The sequence below is a fragment of the Rosa chinensis genome, chromosome 4 (genome assembly GCF_002994745.2).
Source record: "Rosa chinensis cultivar Old Blush chromosome 4, RchiOBHm-V2, whole genome shotgun sequence".
Taxonomy (NCBI): Eukaryota; Viridiplantae; Streptophyta; class Magnoliopsida; order Rosales; family Rosaceae; genus Rosa; species Rosa chinensis.
The window spans coordinates 33,442,618-33,464,143 of NC_037091.1; the positions used below are offsets into that span (position 1 = coordinate 33,442,618).

The 21,526-nt window shown below is 36.4% G+C and overlaps 1 protein-coding gene and 1 pseudogene across 2 annotated transcripts; both read right to left on the minus strand.

Annotated features, from left to right (window-relative positions):
• Positions 1–339: 339 nt before the first annotated feature.
• On the minus strand, positions 340–11,796 carry LOC112199887 (ATP-dependent DNA helicase 2 subunit KU70). 2 transcript variants are annotated; one of them, XM_024340864.2, is made up of 19 exons: positions 11,636–11,796; positions 11,472–11,549; positions 11,253–11,369; positions 10,446–10,560; positions 9,492–9,597; positions 9,256–9,373; positions 9,091–9,174; positions 8,941–8,999; positions 7,998–8,131; positions 7,842–7,885; positions 6,725–6,801; positions 5,878–6,025; positions 5,430–5,491; positions 5,240–5,300; positions 4,136–4,228; positions 3,939–4,059; positions 1,688–1,790; positions 1,283–1,466; positions 340–840 (listed from the first exon to the last, which is right to left on the minus strand). In XM_024340864.2, the coding sequence occupies exons 1-19, from the start codon at positions 11,699–11,701 to the stop codon at positions 727–729; spliced, it is 1,884 nt and encodes a 627-aa protein (XP_024196632.1). In that variant the 5' UTR covers positions 11,702–11,796; the 3' UTR covers positions 340–726. The 2 variants fall into 2 exon arrangements, with proteins under 2 accessions (XP_024196632.1, XP_040374975.1); XM_040519041.1 differs by having other exon boundaries at positions 1,155–1,466.
• A 4,147-nt stretch (positions 11,797–15,943) lies between these two features.
• LOC112199146 lies at positions 15,944–18,160 on the minus strand (annotated as a pseudogene).
• Between the last annotated feature and the right edge of the window lie 3,366 nt (positions 18,161–21,526).

The following is a 21,526-nucleotide window of genomic DNA, read 5'->3' on the forward strand; positions in this document are numbered from 1 at the left end:
GGCTTGTTATGAAAGAAAGATAATAGTCCATATTATATTTCATTAAGGGATGGCTCCTCCTTTCGGAGGGCAACATTGCACCTAACAACATTAACAATATATAACAAAACAAGGCCCAGAAGAAAAGCAATTTCATCTGCTTGCATTATTGTGTTCGATTTTATATGACTTTTTGGTAAATAACAAGCAAGACTGATTGATAATCCTAACCACAAAAAGCTATTGTTTTGGACCAAGTATTCAATTTCACAAGCTTTCAATTTCATGAAGCGATTACATCATTTCAAGAACTTGTGGAATTTCAATAGGATAACAAAACCCAACAAAATTATGTGGAGATGAGATGAGCTGACATCTACTTAATATTGGAGTCATCTGTTTTTCCCTACATATCATCATTCATCAGAAGATATAACTGAACACTTTCTTTGAAAGAGATGAACTTACTCTCTTGTTTTTCCCTATATGTAATCAGAAGATGAAACCAAACACTCATGTCATACATAAAACGCTTACATCAAATTTGCATTATATTACGATGCGTTCTAATCCTAGGATAGTATGATCTAGTGAGTTGATCGCCATCACCATGTAATGCATCCTTCACCAAAACCAAATTCCCCGATGATATGTACATAAACGCTCAGGACGTACCACTCATGGCAATGGCTCGCCTTGGTCAAAACATGGCATTCAGTATTGCGAAAAAGAGATGGCCTGCCTTGGTCATTTCCCCATGTGAGTCAATATTCGACTGATCAATGCTTCCTTCTTCCCAGCTACTGGAAGATTATTTGCTGTCAAATAGCACTTCAAGTCCATGACAGTCAAATTCTTTAACTGCAAATCATGGATCATATTGCAACTGATTAGCATCATCAAAATTACTGACCCGTAACAAAAACTTAACAGGATAATGATGCCTAAATTCATGCAACTTTCTATGTGCTATTTATGGTGTGAAGGGGCGATTCACTCTTGAGGGTTTTTACTGGAGGGGAGGTGGAGGTAAGAACATATAGAATTAGCCCCCTTACATATAGAATTCATAAATATTAGCATGTCCAAATTTATAGACATTGTGAAAGATGCAAGCATCCTTACATGTCAGATTATATCACAACAGTCAAAACCACAAATTAATCTTCCTTTACCTGCTATTGTATCTAAACAAATTCATATGAGAATAATTGGTCCCCTTCTACCAAGGGTTTAATAAGCAAGACCCCTTGGCAACTAAAACAACGAGCAATGGAGTATAACAAAGCAACTTTAGTTTCACCTTTCCGTTATCTGCAAGGTCAGCCCAGTCATGCTTAGCAATCTCTTGAACTGCATTTTCAGCAGCTGCTTTTCGCTTTTTGGTGGTCTCACTTACTTTGGCATTTCCAACTTCACTTTCCTCATCATAATTTTCTCCATAAACGGAATGCTTGAATTCTTCTATTGTTCTAACAACTCCTGGTCTATAAGGCCATCATATGTGCAAAGACATAATGTTAATAGCATTGTGCAGAAACAAGAAAAATTGAAAATTAAAAAATAAAAGATAAGAAAATCAATCATTTCATTCTTCCGGCTTTTCAAGTCAATTGAGAAAGTATGATCAAACTGCATACTGTTTCTATAAAATTATGGGAAGCAAGACGTATACAAGGCAGACATGCAAGTGCACACTTCCCCTTACCTAGACATGCCTTCCCCATCAGGTAAAGTTTCATCTTTAATTTCCGGTATATCATCCTCATCCAGAGCCAGGGCCTGCAATACTGCATAGTGTCTCTGCAGGGCTGCAAGAGATTCCTCAGTTACATAAAGTCACAAAATTGGTGTATCACTGTAGTACAGCTTACTATTTAACAGAAATGAAATTGGTGTATCATGAGAAATGCATAACCAGAATAAGAGAATGGAAAAGGACCAAACATTAAAGAAACAATGAAAAAACAGCAATAGTAGAGCTAGACACTCCGGCAAAATAGCGGAGAGGGAAATACAAGAAACAATGTCAACTTCCGAAAGTAGAAAACCAAGGACACACGTGTATCTTACTATCTTATGAACTATATAGATATCAACATTATAGAATTTATGAAGTATTCTCCCTAAGCAGTCATGTGCTTGATTATCAGAAAAACAACTCAGCAATGATAAAGAAGAATGGCAACTTCTCAGAACCAATGCTCATTGTATCAATACCGACACATTATAAGATTTAAATGAAGGCCAGAAAATATCCTCATCATTAGGTTAGGGGCACCAATTCAGAATCATATTAATGACTCCAGGAATCCCACAAGTCTAATTATTTAAGATCAACAGAAATTACCTTGGGAAAACTAAAACATGACCCAAGCAAACTCTAGAAGACACAAGAATACTTTTCAGCAATAAAAGACTCGCACGGTAAGACTATATATATATTATTTCTTCATCTGATCTCCATCAATTCTACCCAACTTAGCAGAATTCACCTCTGGCAAATGAAAGCACTCATAAAGAGAAGAGTTAAGTCAAACTATCTCTTCTTTAGAGTTTTCCTCGTCACTGATTGAGCTAGAAACGGTAAGATTGATTGATTCCAAACCAGATGAAAGGAGATGGAGGCTTGAACCTGCTGGTAAATTCCCATGCACATACTTTCATAACTCCGTATTAGTGATAGGCCAGATCCAGTCTTTGCTCCAGCAAACTTTTTTTCTGGAAAGCTAAGGTTCCTCTTAAGGTAAAGATTTTGGATGGAGGCTTGTGGCTCATGGGAGGGTGAATAATGATGTCTTTCAGAGAAGGAAACCAGGCTGCTGTTTCTCTCCACACTGGTGTATTCTGTGCAGGGCTCAATGGGAGAGTGTTGATCATGTTTTTGTGCATTGTGAAGTGACTACTTTTTCATGAAAAGAGTTGTTTAAGGAGGCAGGAGTGGATTGGACAAGTTCTTCAGGGGAGATTGATTTGTTAAGTGAAAAGCCTTCTGAGTTTGGCAGAGTAAAAGACGCCAAAATCCTTTGGGGCTGCGGGGTGTTGGATATAGTTTGGGTGGTTTCGATGGAAAGAACTAAAAGGATTTTTGAAGCATATGGTGTTGCAGAGATGGAAGATCTGTGGCAAAGAGTAAAGCTCTGGCCATCTTTATGGGCCTCTACATCTGGGGAATTTAAAGATTATACATTTTTCCTCTATTATTCTAGTTTGGCAAGCTGTTGTGGTCTAGGATTCTTAGTCTTCGCAGTTTTACAGACAGCTGAGCTGTTTAGTCTAATGCTCTAGCTTTCTTCCTTAGTGTTTTCTGCGGACTTCTTGTACACTCCTTTGTATTATGCTCTTTGTTTTTTTCAATAAAAAGCTGATTCTTTCAAAACGGTCCAACGTAAAATCTAAACTTGATCGATTGCTGCATTTGACCAGGAAGTTGTGGTAGTCTCCCCAGTGTGTGGATACAATTTGTTCATCCAGAATCTCTTCATTCTTGGAAATTGCTGGGATAGGTGGTAGGGAATAGGTATTGGCTGTGAATGTTTAGGCATTGGTAGTTTTGTAGCAGATGTAGGGGTAATATGGTTAATCCTTGGTGATCTTTTCGTGGTTCATAGTACGGTGTAAGGTCCTCTAAGTTAAAGGTTGAAGTGATTTTGAGGTTGGAATGAATAACTCAAACATAGGCATTTAAGGTGATCCTCATGGCAAATTTATAAATGCACCCTTTGCACAACTTTGAAATGCTTCTAGTAACTAACAACACAAATAAAACCACAATTCTATGTCCATTTCACCTACACATAAAACTGTTAAAATGACATGTGGATCTACCCTCACAGGCTCTGTTAGACTCGAGTAAACACTAATATATAATAATAGCGTCATATGCCGCCAGCACAACACAGTTTTGAAAATCAAATCTCAGTTATTGATAATACGCTTTCAAATGAAAATTGACATACCAGGGTTAGAAAATTGGAAAACTGAGAAATCTTTCAAGTCTAGACGGTTGATTAAAGCAGCAGCCTTGCTAATTTGATCATCACTTGCATGACACGCTGCACCATCTGAACCCATAAGAAGCTGCAAATTGCAACAATATTTGTCAGAGAACTTTAACTACGAAATATTCCAAGACAAATCAAAGTGTATCTCTTGCCTCTTCAGTGTGTCTAATGTCATCGGAATATGGAAGATATATCATGTGCATCCCCGGAGGCTCAACCTGACCACCAGCACTCATTATTTCATCCTGTCCATTGTGAAAATTGGTTAGTTTTTGTTTTTAGTTTTAAAGTGATGAGTTTTTTATTAATATAAGAACAGTAAAAATAAATTTAAACACATAAAAGGGTACCCCAATTAAATGGTTATGTTTGTATTGAGTCAGCTACTATGCAGCTGTGTCCAAAAATAAATTTAAACACTTAGAATAAAAGGGAACCCCAATTAAATGGCTGTGTACACATAAGGCACTTGACCCCTATGTAAATTTCAGAAACCTCACTGGGAGCATGGCAGGGTTTTTACACTCAATTACTCAAACTATTTTGTTATATCCCTCTCTGACATTTTATTTCTGTATAAACCGGAATGTCGAACAACGATCAGTTATCTCATCCTACTACATAGGAGAGGCTAATCAAATTAAACACGTGTTTCAATGTTCTTCAGAAGAATAAGGAAATGTTATCAACTGTAAGTTGAAAAAAGTTCCATTCCAATTTATATGAGCTTTTAACATAGACTCCAAAAACAGTGGCATCTAATTTGTTTTCTCAAAGCATAGTCACGGCAAAAAATGTCATCATGTAGTATTGCATTCTAAAGAACTTAAAGGTGTGAAAATAATCATATATTGTTGAACAAGATTCATGAATCAGCATTTTACATTTTCAAATGGATGATATTGCTTTCTAAGATATGTCTAACTACTAACTGAATCAGGTACAAATTTTTAGGAAAAAAAAAACAAGTAGATATAATCACAAAAATTATAAAAAGAGATATGGAATCTCAACAACCTTCCAAAAAAAAGAAGAAAAGAGTATACTGCAGTTGGTATTTATTAATAAAGAACCATTTGTTAGAAATGGCACTAATTCAACAAATGTGACCTATGTAGATAACTGAATAATTCCGTACCCTCATTATCAACTTATTCAATCACGTGCATCAACTCAGCCCAAAGAAATTATAATTGAGAATGTAATAAATAGTATGCATCAAAACAAACTCATTTATAAATGTAATATAATCTTACTTGAGCAACAAGAGCAACCAGTTGAGGACGAGATGAACTACCATAAAATGCAACTGCGAAACTGCAGAAAAGTATAAGAAAAGAAAATTAGAGAGAGCCATGAAGACCTGAAAAATTAATGGCATCAGTCATTGTAAAAATTGTTTAAATATTTAGAATACTAAGCCCGAGTCAAACCGTATGCACTAACCGCTTTAGCCGTAGCATGGATTTATGTAGTGCAATGAAAACACGTGTGCTACCAATCAGTTCCTGCAATGGAGAACCAACAAGGCAAATGAGGAGAACTTCTACAACACACAACAAAGTTCATGATTCATATACTTTGCATTGCAGCAACATTTACACAAACACCTATAGTTTTCTCAAAATCACAGAAAGGAGTTTCCTGATTCCAATTAATTTTGCATGTCGTTGAGTAGAAAAATGAAGAAACTCATCTCATTTAAATTCTTAACCCCTATAACAATGTTAAGATTTCCTCAAAACTTTCACCCGCAACATTTTATCCCTCCCTTCCATTCCTTTATGCAGTCGACAAGAAATGGTACAATAAACTTTAAACATAATATAAAGATGCAACATTAACTACAGCAATGTGAGAGTTCCAGTAATATAAGAGGATTAAAGAAAGAAACCTGATCACTAGGGAACACAAAGGTTGAGGGCCTCAAGTTGTGATAGTCTTTCAAACAATTTAAAGGCTTGAAGCCAAGGAGTCGAAGTTGTCCGGTAGAAATTCTTTTGATCTCTGAAAGTTCCTCCACTGAGAACTTGATATCTTCGCTAGAGTAGATGGAACAAGTATGAAAATGGTAAAAATGCTCGTAGAGGTATAACTATACATGGAACTGAATTGTAAGATTGATTGATAAGATGATGTCACAATGAGACTAATGCAACCAAAGGATTCTCTAGCTACTTTTCTACACCTGAAGATTTTGTATCTCATGATGAAAATGGGTCCTCTATCTCACACAGCATTATACTTTGTACGACTAATACTAGGGTAATAGTAACAAGGATATTAAAGTAGAAATGATGATTCAAACAGCTAGGGGCATGCGTTAATGTAAGACTACCACCATTTCTTGTCTGTTTTCAATTTGTTGGATTTTGTTGTTCCGTTAATTCTGGAACCTAAACATACTACTGTACTTATGTAACGTTCCCTTGGTGTTATTAAACTAGGACCTCTTCTCTTCAGTTTACATTTTATTGGTGTGTCTGTTACAAAGCCTACTGCCCAAGTTTGAGTTATGTGCCCCATGGAGATGCAATGCTTTACAATGACATGAAATATAGTCTCAGATACAGTTGGGGAAAGAGGACTCTTTACCAATGACAAATTAAAAATATAGTTGCATTGTTCCTTCACTTGGTGAGGGTTGGGTTGGGCTGGACCTTTTACATGTCAATAGGAGAGATAGCTAAGGAAAAACTAAAAAGAAGAGAGAATGTGATGGGGAAAAGCAGCATACATACGTTTTGTAGGGTTGAAACCGTTTTACAGATTCCTGTACCAGTGCACCAGTATCAGCACAAACAAAAGATCTTTCGGCCTGCAGAAATCACACAGAAACTGATTATTATCTGATGTGAACAACATAACATCCAATCACAAAAAAAAAAAAAAAAAAAAATTAGACACGGATAATGATGCATTTAAAACCACTTCAACAAGCAGGATAACATTACATAAATATTATGTAACTAATTCAATTTAACTAATTATAAATGCTTTCATATAGTAAACCAAAGTACAGAGGAACACATTACATATATTCATCAGAATGCATGTCTTTATCAGAGCGGGTGCAATCCCACATGTGAATTAATGAGTATGTCCTACAGATTCAGTACTCCTTCAGATGTATTTCTATACTACCAATGAAACATTTTATCTTGAAGATAGGAGTGTGCATCAATATTACTCCAAAAGCAAGCCAATCATAACACTTGCAATAACTCCAGTCTTTGAGAAAACTGACTTTTATAAATTAAGAGTTTAACTGACAAAATTTGCTTATATTGAATTTTAAGCACTTAAATGAAAGAAAAAAATCCAAAATATATCCAGAGGCTAAACATGAACTAGCAAAAAGTTAGTAACGTTTCTTATATTCATAAAGAGATTCTCGATCAACCCTCAGATACATCCAAAAAAGATAGGGAACTTTTATCATAAAATATCCTGTTACATAACCCCTTATAAGATCGCATTCTAAAGTGCACTGTCCAATCGTTCATGCAAAAGTTTTAGAAAGAAAACACACAGTTCCAAATGTAGTTTTTACCAAATGCATCAATGCAGACAACCAATATGAAGAACATAATACTCAAAGTAAACAACAATCATCTCTATTTACATCTAAGAACCACTGATCTTTAAAATGAGTGGAAGAAATATTGACTATCAATGCATATCTAAAGCCTACACAACAAAGTCCCCCTTGTTGGAAGTTGGAATATGGAAGTAACAATGTCCCACAAAAATTGTATTATTTCCCACATTTAAAGCCATCCATTGCATTAATCACAAAGACAACAAACAGGCACATAAAGGCATTACAATAAAGGTGCTGTGTTAATCTGGTATCACCTTCAAAGGACGGTTAGTGACCGAATCAAGCCAGGTGATTGCTCCTATTATCCAATAACAAGGAAGCACAATTACGAGCCCAAACTCATAGAAAGAAGCTGGCTTAGAGGCCATATGTAACTAATTGGAAACATGGTGAATTCGTGATACAAATACCTGGAACAGTGGGACGGATTAGAGCATATGAACTGAGTTGAATTGAAAGTCCATTGGCAATTGAGAAAGTGATTTTTCTAACAATCCGTTTCTTGAACATTCGCTTTCTTAGCTGATCCTTCATATCTTCCAATCTGAAATTAGAGTAGAGATTATCAACAAGAAATAAGTAAACCAGGGAAAGTGAGAGTTAATTATTATTTTCCACTAAGAAAAAAAAGTAATAGTAATTGCTTACTTTTATACTACTCTTGGCATAAATTACTCAAATTTTGACATATGCACAACTAAAAGAGAATTGCGCCTACTGGTAACAGAATTTACTTTGTGTGTAAGAGGGTCTATTGGTAGCTAATGCCTGAATTTAGGTATATTCCACTTTTCCAGCAATGGGTATAAGAGATCTAAAGGAGAAAATCAGTGCAAGACATAGAGAAAAGGTAATCCTTCTCATTGTTTAGACGGCAACATTTTCACCGATAGAATGTATAATAAGCAGCTATACTGGTACAATTGATTATCCACCTCTACTGTTGCCTTTTCTCTGCTCAATGATGCAAGAATAGTTGCTCATATTTTTCAAATATTCTTTCATGTATATCTTTATTTTGAGTTCATTTATAATTCCTTAGAACACAATGCATTGTTTGCTTAACATCGTGGACATTTCTACAGCATTTAGATGTCATGCCTTTCCAATACTCATTCCACTTTTACTGGAAAATATGCTTCTAAAGATGTGAAAGATTAAAAGGATAAGATATATAAGCAATGTTAAATATGCAAGGATACAGTGGTTGCCCTGATTCATATTTCTTATGAATGCACATAAGAAACATAGAACGAAACCAGGAAAATAATTGGTCGGCCCAATTCCATTGGTTTATATAATCCTTCTGATGCATGAGCATAATGATTGGAAAAGAAAAAAAAAATTACTTACTTTTCTCCCGCTTTTGGCATAAATTGAGCAAGTTCATCACCTGTGAGTCCAACTAAATCCTGAAACATATAAAAGTAATAAGCAGCAAAATGAGTTCAATGAACCGAGAGAAATAAATGAAAATATTAAAATAAAAAGGCATAGTCATACGGAGTAGAAAGTAGAAACATTAAAATCATTATCTGGGTGACACAATGGAAGAAGTTCAATTGAGATGCCAAGATCTTGTGCATCCTGGAAAAGAGAAAAAGGTTGAACTTCTTATAACGATGAATTTCAGATAGCATTGAAGGACAAAGATAAGAGAATCAATACTTTAGCCCGCTGCAATGTGGTTCTAATCATGTCTGTCTTTATGATTCCTTTAATGCTGCCAAATGGATCATCTTCATTTGTAAATAAAAGAACACGCTTATCGGCTGTCCTCGCAGATCTGAGATAGTAATTTTTCTAATTAAGGACCACAGATAATGTTATCTCAATAAAAATCACATAGCAGGCTAGGAAATTATTTGAAAAGGAGAGTGATATTTAATAAAAATTACTGTTACCCTTTACGCAGAAGTGCTTGGGCTACCCAAAGGGCATTGTAAAGAGAATTTTCTCGAGACCCAGAGTTAATACCATACTGACTCCCAATTTTGCTCATAAATGACTCTGCAGCAAACAAAGAAAGAAGAAACAGTTTAACTTGAAAGTCCAAAGAGGCATTTAGGCAAAACGAAAAACCTGAATTGCAAAAAAAAAAAAAAAAAAAACACGGATTACATATACAACCGACAATTTCATTAGTAAAGAGAAGCAAATCCTGTTGGTGATGATAAGCATAACTTGGGAGCCTAAAGCTAATAAAGCTGTAATGCTGTTTACCACCCTCTGAAGTTTAGAAGCTATATCCAGGTATGATCATCAAGTTAGCCCTGGCCTTTCTTCTTAAGTTTCACGTACTATAATCACTGAGTTTCCACCAAAAAAAAAAAGGAAAAAGAATGCATAGCTGAGAGCTTAAGACAACATCCAAGGCTTTAAGATAATTGGGTTGCCAGCTATGTTGGGAAAAAAAAGAGTTTTAAGACGGAGAGGATAGCTTACAAGACAATAAAGAATACGAAAGCAAATAAAAGATGAAATATTTTATTGGACTGCAAACATTTACCGAGTATAGTTTTGGGTAGATTTACATGAAATAGTCCCACAGGTCTACCCCCGACACATAATTTGGCCTGGTCACACTTTTTTTAATTGATTTCATACGTCTCTACTAAAATTCTTGATGCATTCTTTAACCTACATTCAACCAACATAACTACGCCATTAGAATTTAGAACTATAATATCTTGAGTATAACTATCAATATTTGAAACAGTGAAAAGGTCATATTCTAAATATAGGACATCTGAGTGATAACTAAAACAAACCATTTAGTATTGAGTAATATACTCTATCTAAGAAACGAGTCAAAATGTACCGTTATGAACGCCAAGATTATTTCACTAAGGACATACCTTCTACATTACTAACTTCTTTTATCAGCCTTGCTGTTGGCCTGTCCAGATACTCTCGCTCAGCAACATTAAACACATAAACACCATTTAAATCTTGCAAGTTTCTCTTTTCCCTCTGCATACATACACATAAACTGCCCATAAGAACGACTTGTGTCATGACTAAGATTATAGTAAAGACAAGTGCATAGCAAGCGAAATTCTTGTAGTCTTCAGTCAGCAATTTACAAAATCATAGGTAACAAAGAGGTAATGGAGAAGAATAGCAAAGAACAAATATAACTGGTAGATGTTCCCTTGTGGCAATAGAAACTATATCTTTTGCGGACAAAAAATTACATCTCAACTTTAAGTCTGACAGCAAAAGGCAGCTGGAAAAAAAAAATGCAACAGCAATAGAGCTACATCTCAAGTTCTTCCTTCCTTTCAGATTTCTGTCTTCTCTACACTCTCATGTATTTTTAAAAGACATTAAGAAAATGAAAATAGTACATACACGGGTCGAGGTGTTTGCAAGACTATACGATTAACAAACTAGGAAGAAAAAACAAAGATTACAGAGACGAAAGATACAAAAAGATAGCAGCAGAATCAGGTTGTATGTACACTGAAAAGCCACTTCTCCTATATGCTTGTACTTGAAACCAAGAAACTTAAAACATCAACAGCAACATGATTAACAATTTGTGGTAGAAACAGAAAACATACTAGGACAACAACACAAGTAAACGACGGCATCGAGTAGAAAGTGAAAAAAACATGATACACAGCACAGCTGAGGTTGAAACAAGAGATGGAAAATCTTACGGTATTGAAGAAGCATATGGCAACTTCATCGTAGGAGGCATTAATGATTTGCTTCCTGAGAGACTCGGAGATACAACTGATAGCAACATGAAAGTGAGTTTCATCCTTCCCGTCTCCCTGTCAACATTGACGAACAAACAAACAAGCCTCAAATCAATTAATTGAAAACGCAGTCCACAATTACTATGATAAATGAGAGAGGAGATGGAGACTACTCACGGCTGGAGTAGTGGTGGAGAACATTTTAGGGGAAGCATCAACGAGGTAGACGACGAGGTCCTTGGTGGATTCCCTTTCCTGATTTTGATTAGAAGGAAAGGGGGATTGGGATGAGTAGAATTAAAAGACCTAAAAAAAGCGAAAAGGAGGGGAAAGAAGAAAACCTGATAGAGTTCATTGTCTGGGTCGTCTTCGTCGTCTCTGAAAATGTCATCGGCGTCAAATTCCATAACAGTTGAAGGAAGGAGGGAAAAAAAGAGAGAGAAGGTGAGAGAAAGAGAAACTCTCTCGAGATTTTTGAATGCCCTCTCTCTTGAAGAGTGTCGCGCAATCTAGGCGCGGCTTTTCTACGGGGCCCCGCTTCTCAGGTCGGTTACTTTTTTCTTTTTTTTTATTTAAAACTTAAAAGGGCAGAGAATTTCCTTGCCCTTTTTTTTTTTTAATTTTTTAATTTTTTTCTATTTTATTACAGGCAAATTGTTTATTTACACGGTGAAAGTGTGTACTTTCCTCAGGTGTTCTTTTTTAAGAACCTTAGGGCATCTTCCACCATAAGTCAAAGGCTAAATAGAACCTTAGGGCATCTTCCACCATAAGCCAAAGGCTAAATAGATTTAGCCTACCAAAAAGGAGATAGTCCAACCAAGATGTTTATTTGGTCTATCAACAAAATGTAAAAGTCAAATTCTATGAGCTAAAAATGAAATATCATCATCTCCAACGGCTATAATGTGAATAGGATTGCCTTCAATGACAACCTTTAGATTAGATTATGTAAATGCATCAACACCGTTAGATTTAAATATTTAAAATAGATATTTATCTACATGATATTTTTAAGCAAAAAAATTATGAACATATCAAATATTAGGCTCATATTGAAGATCTCAACAATATCTTAAAAATGGTGTAATTTATATATATTTTTTTTTTTGAAAGAAATGTGGATTTTATTAACTCATGTCAAGATGGTCATTACATATCCTTCTACTACCTTCGAGTAGCCAAATTAAGAAGTTGTAATAAGAGAACTATTGTGATACATAGAAACAAATCACCTATATTCGAACTAACCGCTCACTTATTTAAAAGCGAAACCTATAAACTATGGAGGATAGCAAGACATAGTAAATAGGCCCCTACCACAATTACCTATATCTTTTCCTTGCCCTTAGAACTAGGGCTAGGAGGATTATACACACCAATTTTCGAACCAGGCCCAATCCAAAACCCAAATCCCAGTTTCTTGATTGATGGGCCCTAACCCATTTGGAGGCTTCGTCGGCATAGCCAAATTCGCCGGCGTTGTGCCATTGCACTTCTCGAGCGGGATCAAGTTTTCCAAGCCAGCATAGAAAAAAAAAGGCCAAAGAATCCAGCCTGACCTGCCGCAGTCTCCACCGACCTCCGCCACCGATCCCCTTATGGTGCGCAAATCGAAGAAACCATTTACGCAGGCAAGCCCGACCCATCCACCACTCAATGAGTGATCGATGACCTGTGAGGATGCAACGCCAGGAGCCCAACAAAGCATTCCAATTTACTATGGGCACCCTGAAAAGAGTTACCCATGCTCGTAGCCAGGCTGCCAGATCGACAACTACCTGCATCTCAACCATCTGCACCAGGTTCAACGCCACCGCCACCGTCACCATGGATTGCCTTCATGCCATCATAACTACTGCTATTAAGACTTTAAGAGTCGGCCGAATCACCATAATTCCCTTCCAAATTGCAGCAAACATATCCAACCTGGGTATAATCCAGTTCTGCCTCAGGACGCCATCAAAGATCAGCAGCGACCAGGCAAATTGATGGAGGCCACCAGCCCGAGGTAGACCAGATACTCCACCATGTCCAGTACCAACAGTATTAGATCGAGGTTGTTGGGATTGAAGTGGAAAAGAAATTGATGATGAGGGTTGGATAATGGGGACGACCGGACGCACGCGTCCTGATATGTCAACAGGGCTGGAGCTACTGTGGTCGATGCCGCAACAAGGTTGCAGCGTTAGGGTAAGCGCAGTGAGGAGCGCCGTTAGAGAGAGAATAGGGTTTTCCATCGCATCACCCTTAAGAGTTAATTAATCAAATGATGCGTAATTTTTATATTCAGAAACACTATAACACATTTATATAAGAAAACTATTATTTCTTAAGTATATAAAAGATAATACATAAAGAAATAAAATATAAAATCAGATGGGATCCACCATTTGGCCATGAATTTGGCCTACAAAATGTTAGCAGGCCAAATTTTTTTTTTTGAAGTCTGTGTAATGGTTTATGGTGGGAGAGAGAGAGGTAGGTCAAAAATGGGAAAATGGCCTACGATCAGGGCTGTCAATGGGTCGTGTCGGGTTGGGTTCGTGTCGGGTCAAGGTATTTGTCGTGTCGCAAGATACAAACCCAAACCCAACCCATTTAATAATCGTGTCAAAAATTTAAACACAAACCCAACCCATTTATTAAACGGGTTACCCGTTTCCAACCCGCTTAACCCATTTAATAAATAGGTTGTGTCGTGTTTGACAAAATGACTCATTTAAGGGTTAACAATGTGACTCATTTAACTAAAAAAATGCATAAATTGATTAAATTCACTAAAAACTCTACAAGACGAAGAATATAAATAATTATATATAATTCATAAATAATTAAATCCAATAATTATAAAGAAAAATATTTCAAATTGTCTAATCCTATGATCAAATACTCCCAACGTCTAAAATTTCAGGATAAAGTATAGCATAATCGGGTTATACGGGTTCACTTCGTGTTGGCGGGTTGACCCGTGGCCGACCCATTTATTAAATGGGTCATGGCGGGTTGACCCATGGTTGACCCGCTTTTTAATCGTGCGGGTTCAACCAGCTTTATTTCGTGCGGGTTTCGAGTCGTGTTATCAGGTCGTGTCGGAATTGACAGCCCTACCTACGATAGAAGATGCTCTTAATACGGTATCGTCCAATCTATTAATGCCTAAAATTAGTATTAATTAATAAATAGTTGACATCATCGAGATTGAGATTTGCAATTCTCCCACTACTACAAAAACTTAATCACACAACGGTGGATTTCTGTTGTCTGATGAAGAAGTCCACCGTGGTCTAAGTGAGTGTTGTGTGATTGAAAGATCACACAACGGTGATTCCACTGTCGTCTGATAATAGTTGGCTCAACAGAATAGTTATTTTCTGTTGTGTGAATTCTGCGCAGCATGTGCCTGCTATGGCATGCGCGGGGATGTGTCGAGCCATTCAGATAACAGAAGATAATTTCTGCTGTCGTCTGAGATTCATAACACTCAACAGCTATAATTCTTTCTTTGTCGTTTGAGATAAGTAATACACAACCAAACTGAAATTATCTCCCTTGTCTGTTGATTCACTCAGACAACAGAGATGATTTTATTTCTATTGTATGTTATGAATCTCACACAACAGAATTTTGTTTTCTTTTGTTGTTGGTTGTTAGTTCACACAATAGCTACATTTGGTTAGCTGTGGTGTGAATATTGTAACTAAATTAGCTATTATCTAATGACTGTTGTAGGAGAAGCCTTAATTTTGAACTCTTTCAGTCATACAACACATGATTTACACATGGTTTTGTATTGTGTTGTATGATTCAATATTGGACAGTAATTACCACATAAACAGTACTCTGATCAATATCATTTCAGTTACCATTTTTCAAAAATCCATACATTCAAGTAACCAAATAATGTACCAAACAAGAAAGCATTCCTAGCTATAGCTACATATGAATCAAAAGTTGATATAATAACTTTTTGCTACAACGAAGTTTCCTTTTGAAGAAGAACAAGGGTCCCAAAGCTCAATTCCGAAGCTTAGGGGAATATGTTTGCCACTAAGCATATCGAGCAATAGAGTCCCAAAGCTGTAAACCAAACTCTCTGGGATCACTCTTCCTGCCAGAGAAAAGATATTAACATTCAAATCAACTAATTAAAAACTTTTTCACCTCAAGAAATGTGTTCAAAACTCATCCATACAAATTGTACATAATGGTAGCACATCTGCAAGTACATAATTGTACACACTTCCAAATAGGATTATGATTTACTGATATAAATGAATGAGTTAAAAGATGGGACTTACATAGTAAGCTGTCACAACGCCAACAGAGTCACCTCCAACCAACTTGAGCTTCATGCTAATCCAACCAAATCGGTACATCTGTTTCGTTTGAAACCTGTACCCTATTCAATAATAGCTACTTGATTTAGCAATGAAACTGGAAACTAATCTTTGAAATTATTGATATTCAAAGTTTCAATCCTTTTTACCTGCATTATTGTTAAGGGAGAGGTACCAGATCTGCCCATCTTTAATCCACACTGACCTGCAAAAACAAACTCTATGCCAAGCTTTTCAACCATATAATCTACGATAAAAAAGAAAATAGAGGACCAAATATATGCATTAGTCGAAAATGAATAAGCAAAATTAAAAAAAATCATTGGCATAGAAACTTACCCCCAGACCAGCAAAAAGATGAGTGACAACAGTTCCTTTAACCCGAGAATTTTCAGAAGTGTCTACATAGACATTTTGCACATTAAAATGGAGTAACAAGAGTTTTACTTCAAAAGGGAATGATGACCATATTCAGGATGAGTTAACCTGCTTCACTTGATCACAACTGGCTAGTTCAGCAACATTAATCATAGCATTACGTGCAATGTTAGGTCCAATTCCAGTCCAAAGAACCCCAACTCCTTCCTGAATTTTTCACAAAGTACCCACAATAAAAAATATAAAAAAAGAACAATATATTCAATGCTGCTCCCTAAAATTTCTTTAGGAAAAATAAGATCCAATATCAATGCACAACCTGTCTCAAGGTGGTGGAAGACACATTCAATGTGCCAGAATAGCGCCTTGGTGCGCCTGGTGGCAATTTTCTCTCAGCTCGAAGTCTAACTTTTACAAGATCACTTGGATTTGCCACTGTTATTGCTAGAGAACCTATTCATGAGAAAATTATCCACCGACATTAAACCAAACAGCAAAGGACAAAGCATAAGTGCAAATATTAATGCATATCTTTCCATCTTGGAACTAAAGGAAAAAAAAAAAGTCCAACTTCCAGCCAAATCAATGATAATCCACCACTCATATAACAAATGGAAGCAAACATTTCCCCTTGTAGTGCTCCAGCAGTATAGCAAACATACGTTCAACATAACCGAAAATGGCTATGTGTATCATAACAGGTGCCTCCTTGCCTTCTTCACCCTCTGCTGAGTAATACAGCTCAAAGCGAGCAGGTAGCTGAAAATCAAGCTGCAAGAAAAGTATTTTTCCCTAAGACAGTTACATTTACATAATGAGAAAACAAAAGAACAAGAGATCGTTGAACAGAGAAAGTGATAACAACACACTTGTAATGTTGCACACTGAAACTTCATGTTCAATGCATCAAATACATTGGTATCTATCTTTGGTCTGTAAAATGCACCATCCCCTTCATTTACCTGTAACATGACTGAAAATGTAAAAATCCCCACACAAACAATCATTCAGAGGCACCTATAAAATAAATAGATAATGGACCTGAACAACACACCATCAGCCCCAATATTTTGGCCAATAATATGATAAAATTTTGGCATCCATCAAGCTAAACTTTCCAGCAAAACCATTCTATAAACTTATATGCTATACATCAATCCTATGATCACCCTATATTAAATGCCAATCTTATGATCAATCTTCTGACAAGAATCTATATATGAATCAATTGGTTTCACCCAACAAAGCGTAATCAAGCAATTCAATGAAGCATTAGTTAGAAAAAGCAATTAAGTTATAAGAAAAACTGACAATGAGGCACAAACTAACAAAGTATATGAGATGCAATACCTTGGCAGATCTATCTCATTTCTATAAATAACATTTCCAATTAAAAATCCAGCAAACTGTAAACAATACTAATAAATTGAGTAGAGACAAACTGTACAAACCATTTTGGTTCCATCTCGATATTGGGCTCAAACAAAAAATATCAAATAGAAAGGCCTTTTGTCACCTGTGGTATTCATCATAGTCAAAGTCATAGCCAATCGGCAGCTCAAATAACCTGAACATACAATTCACTTCTGCCAAAAGGAAAAAAGATAAACATCAATAGCTATATTCAAATTCAGCCCCGGATTCAACTTCTTTAGGCATCATCAAGAAACTTGAAATATAAGATCCCTGACTTGTTTTCCTCACCTTGAATGCTTGGGTGACAACTGGAAAACTGCAAATCAAGAGGCAAATCAGATTTCATTTTCTCCTCCACTCTAGTTCCTTTACTCCACAGGCCTCTTCATAAAAAGATGTAATCTTTACCCCAAATGCCACAGACCCTCAGCATTTTGATTAATTCATCTAGAACATATAATCCAAATGAAAAGATAGTTCATAAAATTTAAAACTAAATATACCAGTTCTTTGCAAGTGGCACAAAACTGTTTGAGCTCAATCAGATGAGAATTTCAATAATCAAAACAACTATGAGAGTCTTACAGTTTACTCACCCACATTCAAAAGCCCTAAACTCACCTGTGTCTGGGCCCCGAAGCTCTCGGATTTCATCTGGGCGGTGGTGGAATCGACGATGATGGGTGGAGGAGATGGGGCAGGACCCATTTGGTGGATCGGGCTGGAATCCATTGCGTAGACGCAACACAGGGATAAGATCCAAGGAGGGTCGGTCCGGCCAACCAAGCTCAGCCCGGATTTGGTGCTCTACCTGGGGACTGAGTTGGAGGTAGGTTTGCAGAAAGGAAGAGCAAGCCCCAATTCGAACCCTAATTTCTCACTGAAGATGAAGAACAACCTGTGAATCAAGATTTCAAGGACAAGAATAAATCGAAGTAGAGGATTTGGGTCACTGTATCAGGGAAGAAAGAATAGAAGCGAGGTGCTAGACTATGAGAGGTTTCACGAGAGAGAGGTTTCGCGGAGGGTCGAGAGGTTTTGTTTTATTTTTTCTTTGGCCAAGTCTTGTTAGGTCTATAAACCTCGATAAATTCTCGAGCCACTCCCACAACCGAAACATAACAAACTGTTGTACGAGTGTATTACATAAATTCAAAATGCCAAAACATGGAGGGAATCATGCCGCCTAGTGTATTTTGGCTCAAAATCTTGTCGCCTATGTTTCTAGTTCACACAACAGAAAAGGTTAAATCTGTTGTATAATTTCTACAGCTTGCACATTCAAGCAAACTTCCTCAAACTTTGCTGCTCAGTTTTTCAATCACACAACCGAAATAGTGAAACCTGTTGTACCTAGTAGCCCAAATTTAAGTGTTTCAAGAGGCAACCAAGCATCCAAAGTGGAAGGAAATCTGCCGCTAAATTTTTTAAGACTCAGACGACGGACAATACTTAATTCCGTTGTGCAATGTAGTTCTGAGAAAAATGTTATCACTTTGTTGGCATTCACACAATAGAACATCATTAATGCCGTTGTACAATAGAATTTACTTAAACACACAATAGACGATTTATGTTCCATTGTGTGATTAGTGTTGTGTGATTAACTTTTTGTAGTAGTGTCCAAACTAGCTAGTGTGACCGATATGATGGTGCACTAAGATTATAATGTGAAAGCATAAACAAAAAGAATTTATAGTGGTTCACTCGATGCATCTACTTTGGTGTCATATTCTGTACCATTAGGTACTATTCCAGCGCGATGCTGCGGGTTTGTTCTCAAAATTTGTATGTAATACAGTTGCATTCATAAGGTAAGAAACACTAACTTAAAATGTTATCATCTTACGCAAAAGCTGGAGTTTTGACCAAACTTGTATATTCACATATTTCAAAAAATGGCTGTTTTGGGCAGAAGCTGGTATTCGAACCAACATTTGTTCAAAAAATGGATATTCCAACCAAAGTTCCTAAACCCTAATTGCAAATGTGGTTAGTTGTCATCAAAATAATCTACATTTATACTTTGAACCAATTACTTCACATGAGTTCTTCACAGGTATCATCATTTGGTTTATCTGTTGTTAGTGCTTTCATCTGTGTTGATGAGAAATTAAGCAGCTCATTTGTTCCTGATTCCGGTAGGCTGCCATTGAAAAATTCGGTAGTCAGATAAGGAAAAATTGAATGGAGAAAATATTCTGTTCAAATATAATCCAATGCAAAATCATGAAGGTTAAGCAACAACTATGAAGCTGATAACAACCATGCAAGTTATGCGACAACTATGAAGCTAACAAGGATTTTCTGAACTGTAAATATATTACTATATGAGTTTTTCTTGCTGAAATTTTAATCGTTTTTTTTTTTCAAATAAAAAAGAAGTGATCGATTTCAGAACATTCTAAAGTGAACAGTGTAGATTTAGTTTTTGTTATATCTGTTAATGCACCGAAAATAAGCGGGTATGAAGAAAATGAGTACATTGTACAATGTAAATTTAGTTTTTGTTATATTTGTCCTGCAACCTTGATTACCATGATACCGTGCACCATCTTCAGTTACGATAATCCTTCTTCATTGTCATCATTACGAATGCTAAGCAAGCTAGTGATGAGGTTTTAGAGTGCAGAATCACTTCATTGCTGAAGTTGTACCCTCTTTTCACTTATAAGTTCTTTGAGCATATTTTGAACCCTCTTGCTTGCCTTGAGACTGCTGTTGTAATGTGTAAAGGGCAAGTTGACTATGTTAGGAAATTTGGGTCACCTTCCAAATTCCCTAGCCCAAGACCGAAACCGAATGAAGACAGTAATCACAAACTATGCAAGCAAACACAAGATTGTTGACGAGGTTCGGTCAAACAGTTGACCTACGTCCCCGGGTGATGATGATGGTGGATCCACTAAACGAGAAGAAGATTACAAACTTTTGAAGAACGTTTTGGTTCTTCCACTCAAATAACCTCTCTCCTCACAACCCAAATTCTCAATAGAGAATTCCCAAATACACCCGATCTCTCAAAGCTTGCAACTCTCTGAAATCTCTCAAATTATCAGAACTCTCAATTGATCCACACACGGATCTCTCTAAACAATGTCTCAATGGCACCCTCCAGAATGAGTCTCTTTCAACCCACAACGGCACCTCCTAGAATGAGTCTCTTTCAACTCACATCTTCTCTAAATGGTGTCTTCCAATCTCCGAAAGCACACACCAAACCAATAACCCTGAATGACTATTTATAGGCTCACGATTAGTCCAACTCCCAATAGGATCTTCAATCCTAAACCTTTACTTCTAAGGAAAAACTCCATAAATCCTAGATACACTAGAATTGCTTACCCAAAGCCTTCAGAAGTAAAGAATCCAAAACAGACAAGGAATTAGATATTGAGCCGCAATCCTAACAGATTAGCACCAACTACATTCCTTTTAACATTTTTTCAAAGTGCTTCACAAATTCATCGGTTTGAGTTCCTTGTTCAATCCCAAAAGTAGAGAGCATATTATGTCAACTGTCAACAATAGAAAAATGCCGTTAATTGTGTTATAAATATTATATAAATGTGGTTGTCCACTGTAAATACTCATTAGTTATGTCCTTATGATGTAAACATTACTCCTATATAAAGGGGTCTAATGAGAATGAAATGTCTACTTCTACCTCCTCCATACTCTGTTTCTCTCTTCTATCTCTATATTTTTCTCTAGTTTATAACACGTTATCAGCACGAATTTGCTCTTATTTTTCTTCTTCTTCTTCTTCTAACTTTATGATGATCCACAAACCTTATGGTGCAACATAATTGCGTATGACCAAGGCTAATGATCTATGAGTTTTTCTTCGTTCGCTCCTAGATGAATATCAATTTTCTTTATGCGATCATTTACATATATTTGTATGTATCTTTTATATAATATAATTGTTGAAAATTTATATTTCATATACGACAATGAGAACTCCATGTTCCATTGCTCAAAACTCGAGTCCTCTGACCGAGTAGTCTTAGAACCTATGGTTCTATAGACATCACACGAATGTTTTTCTCGTGTGTTCCCTATGGGATCCATTGTTCATATTTATGAACTCTTCGA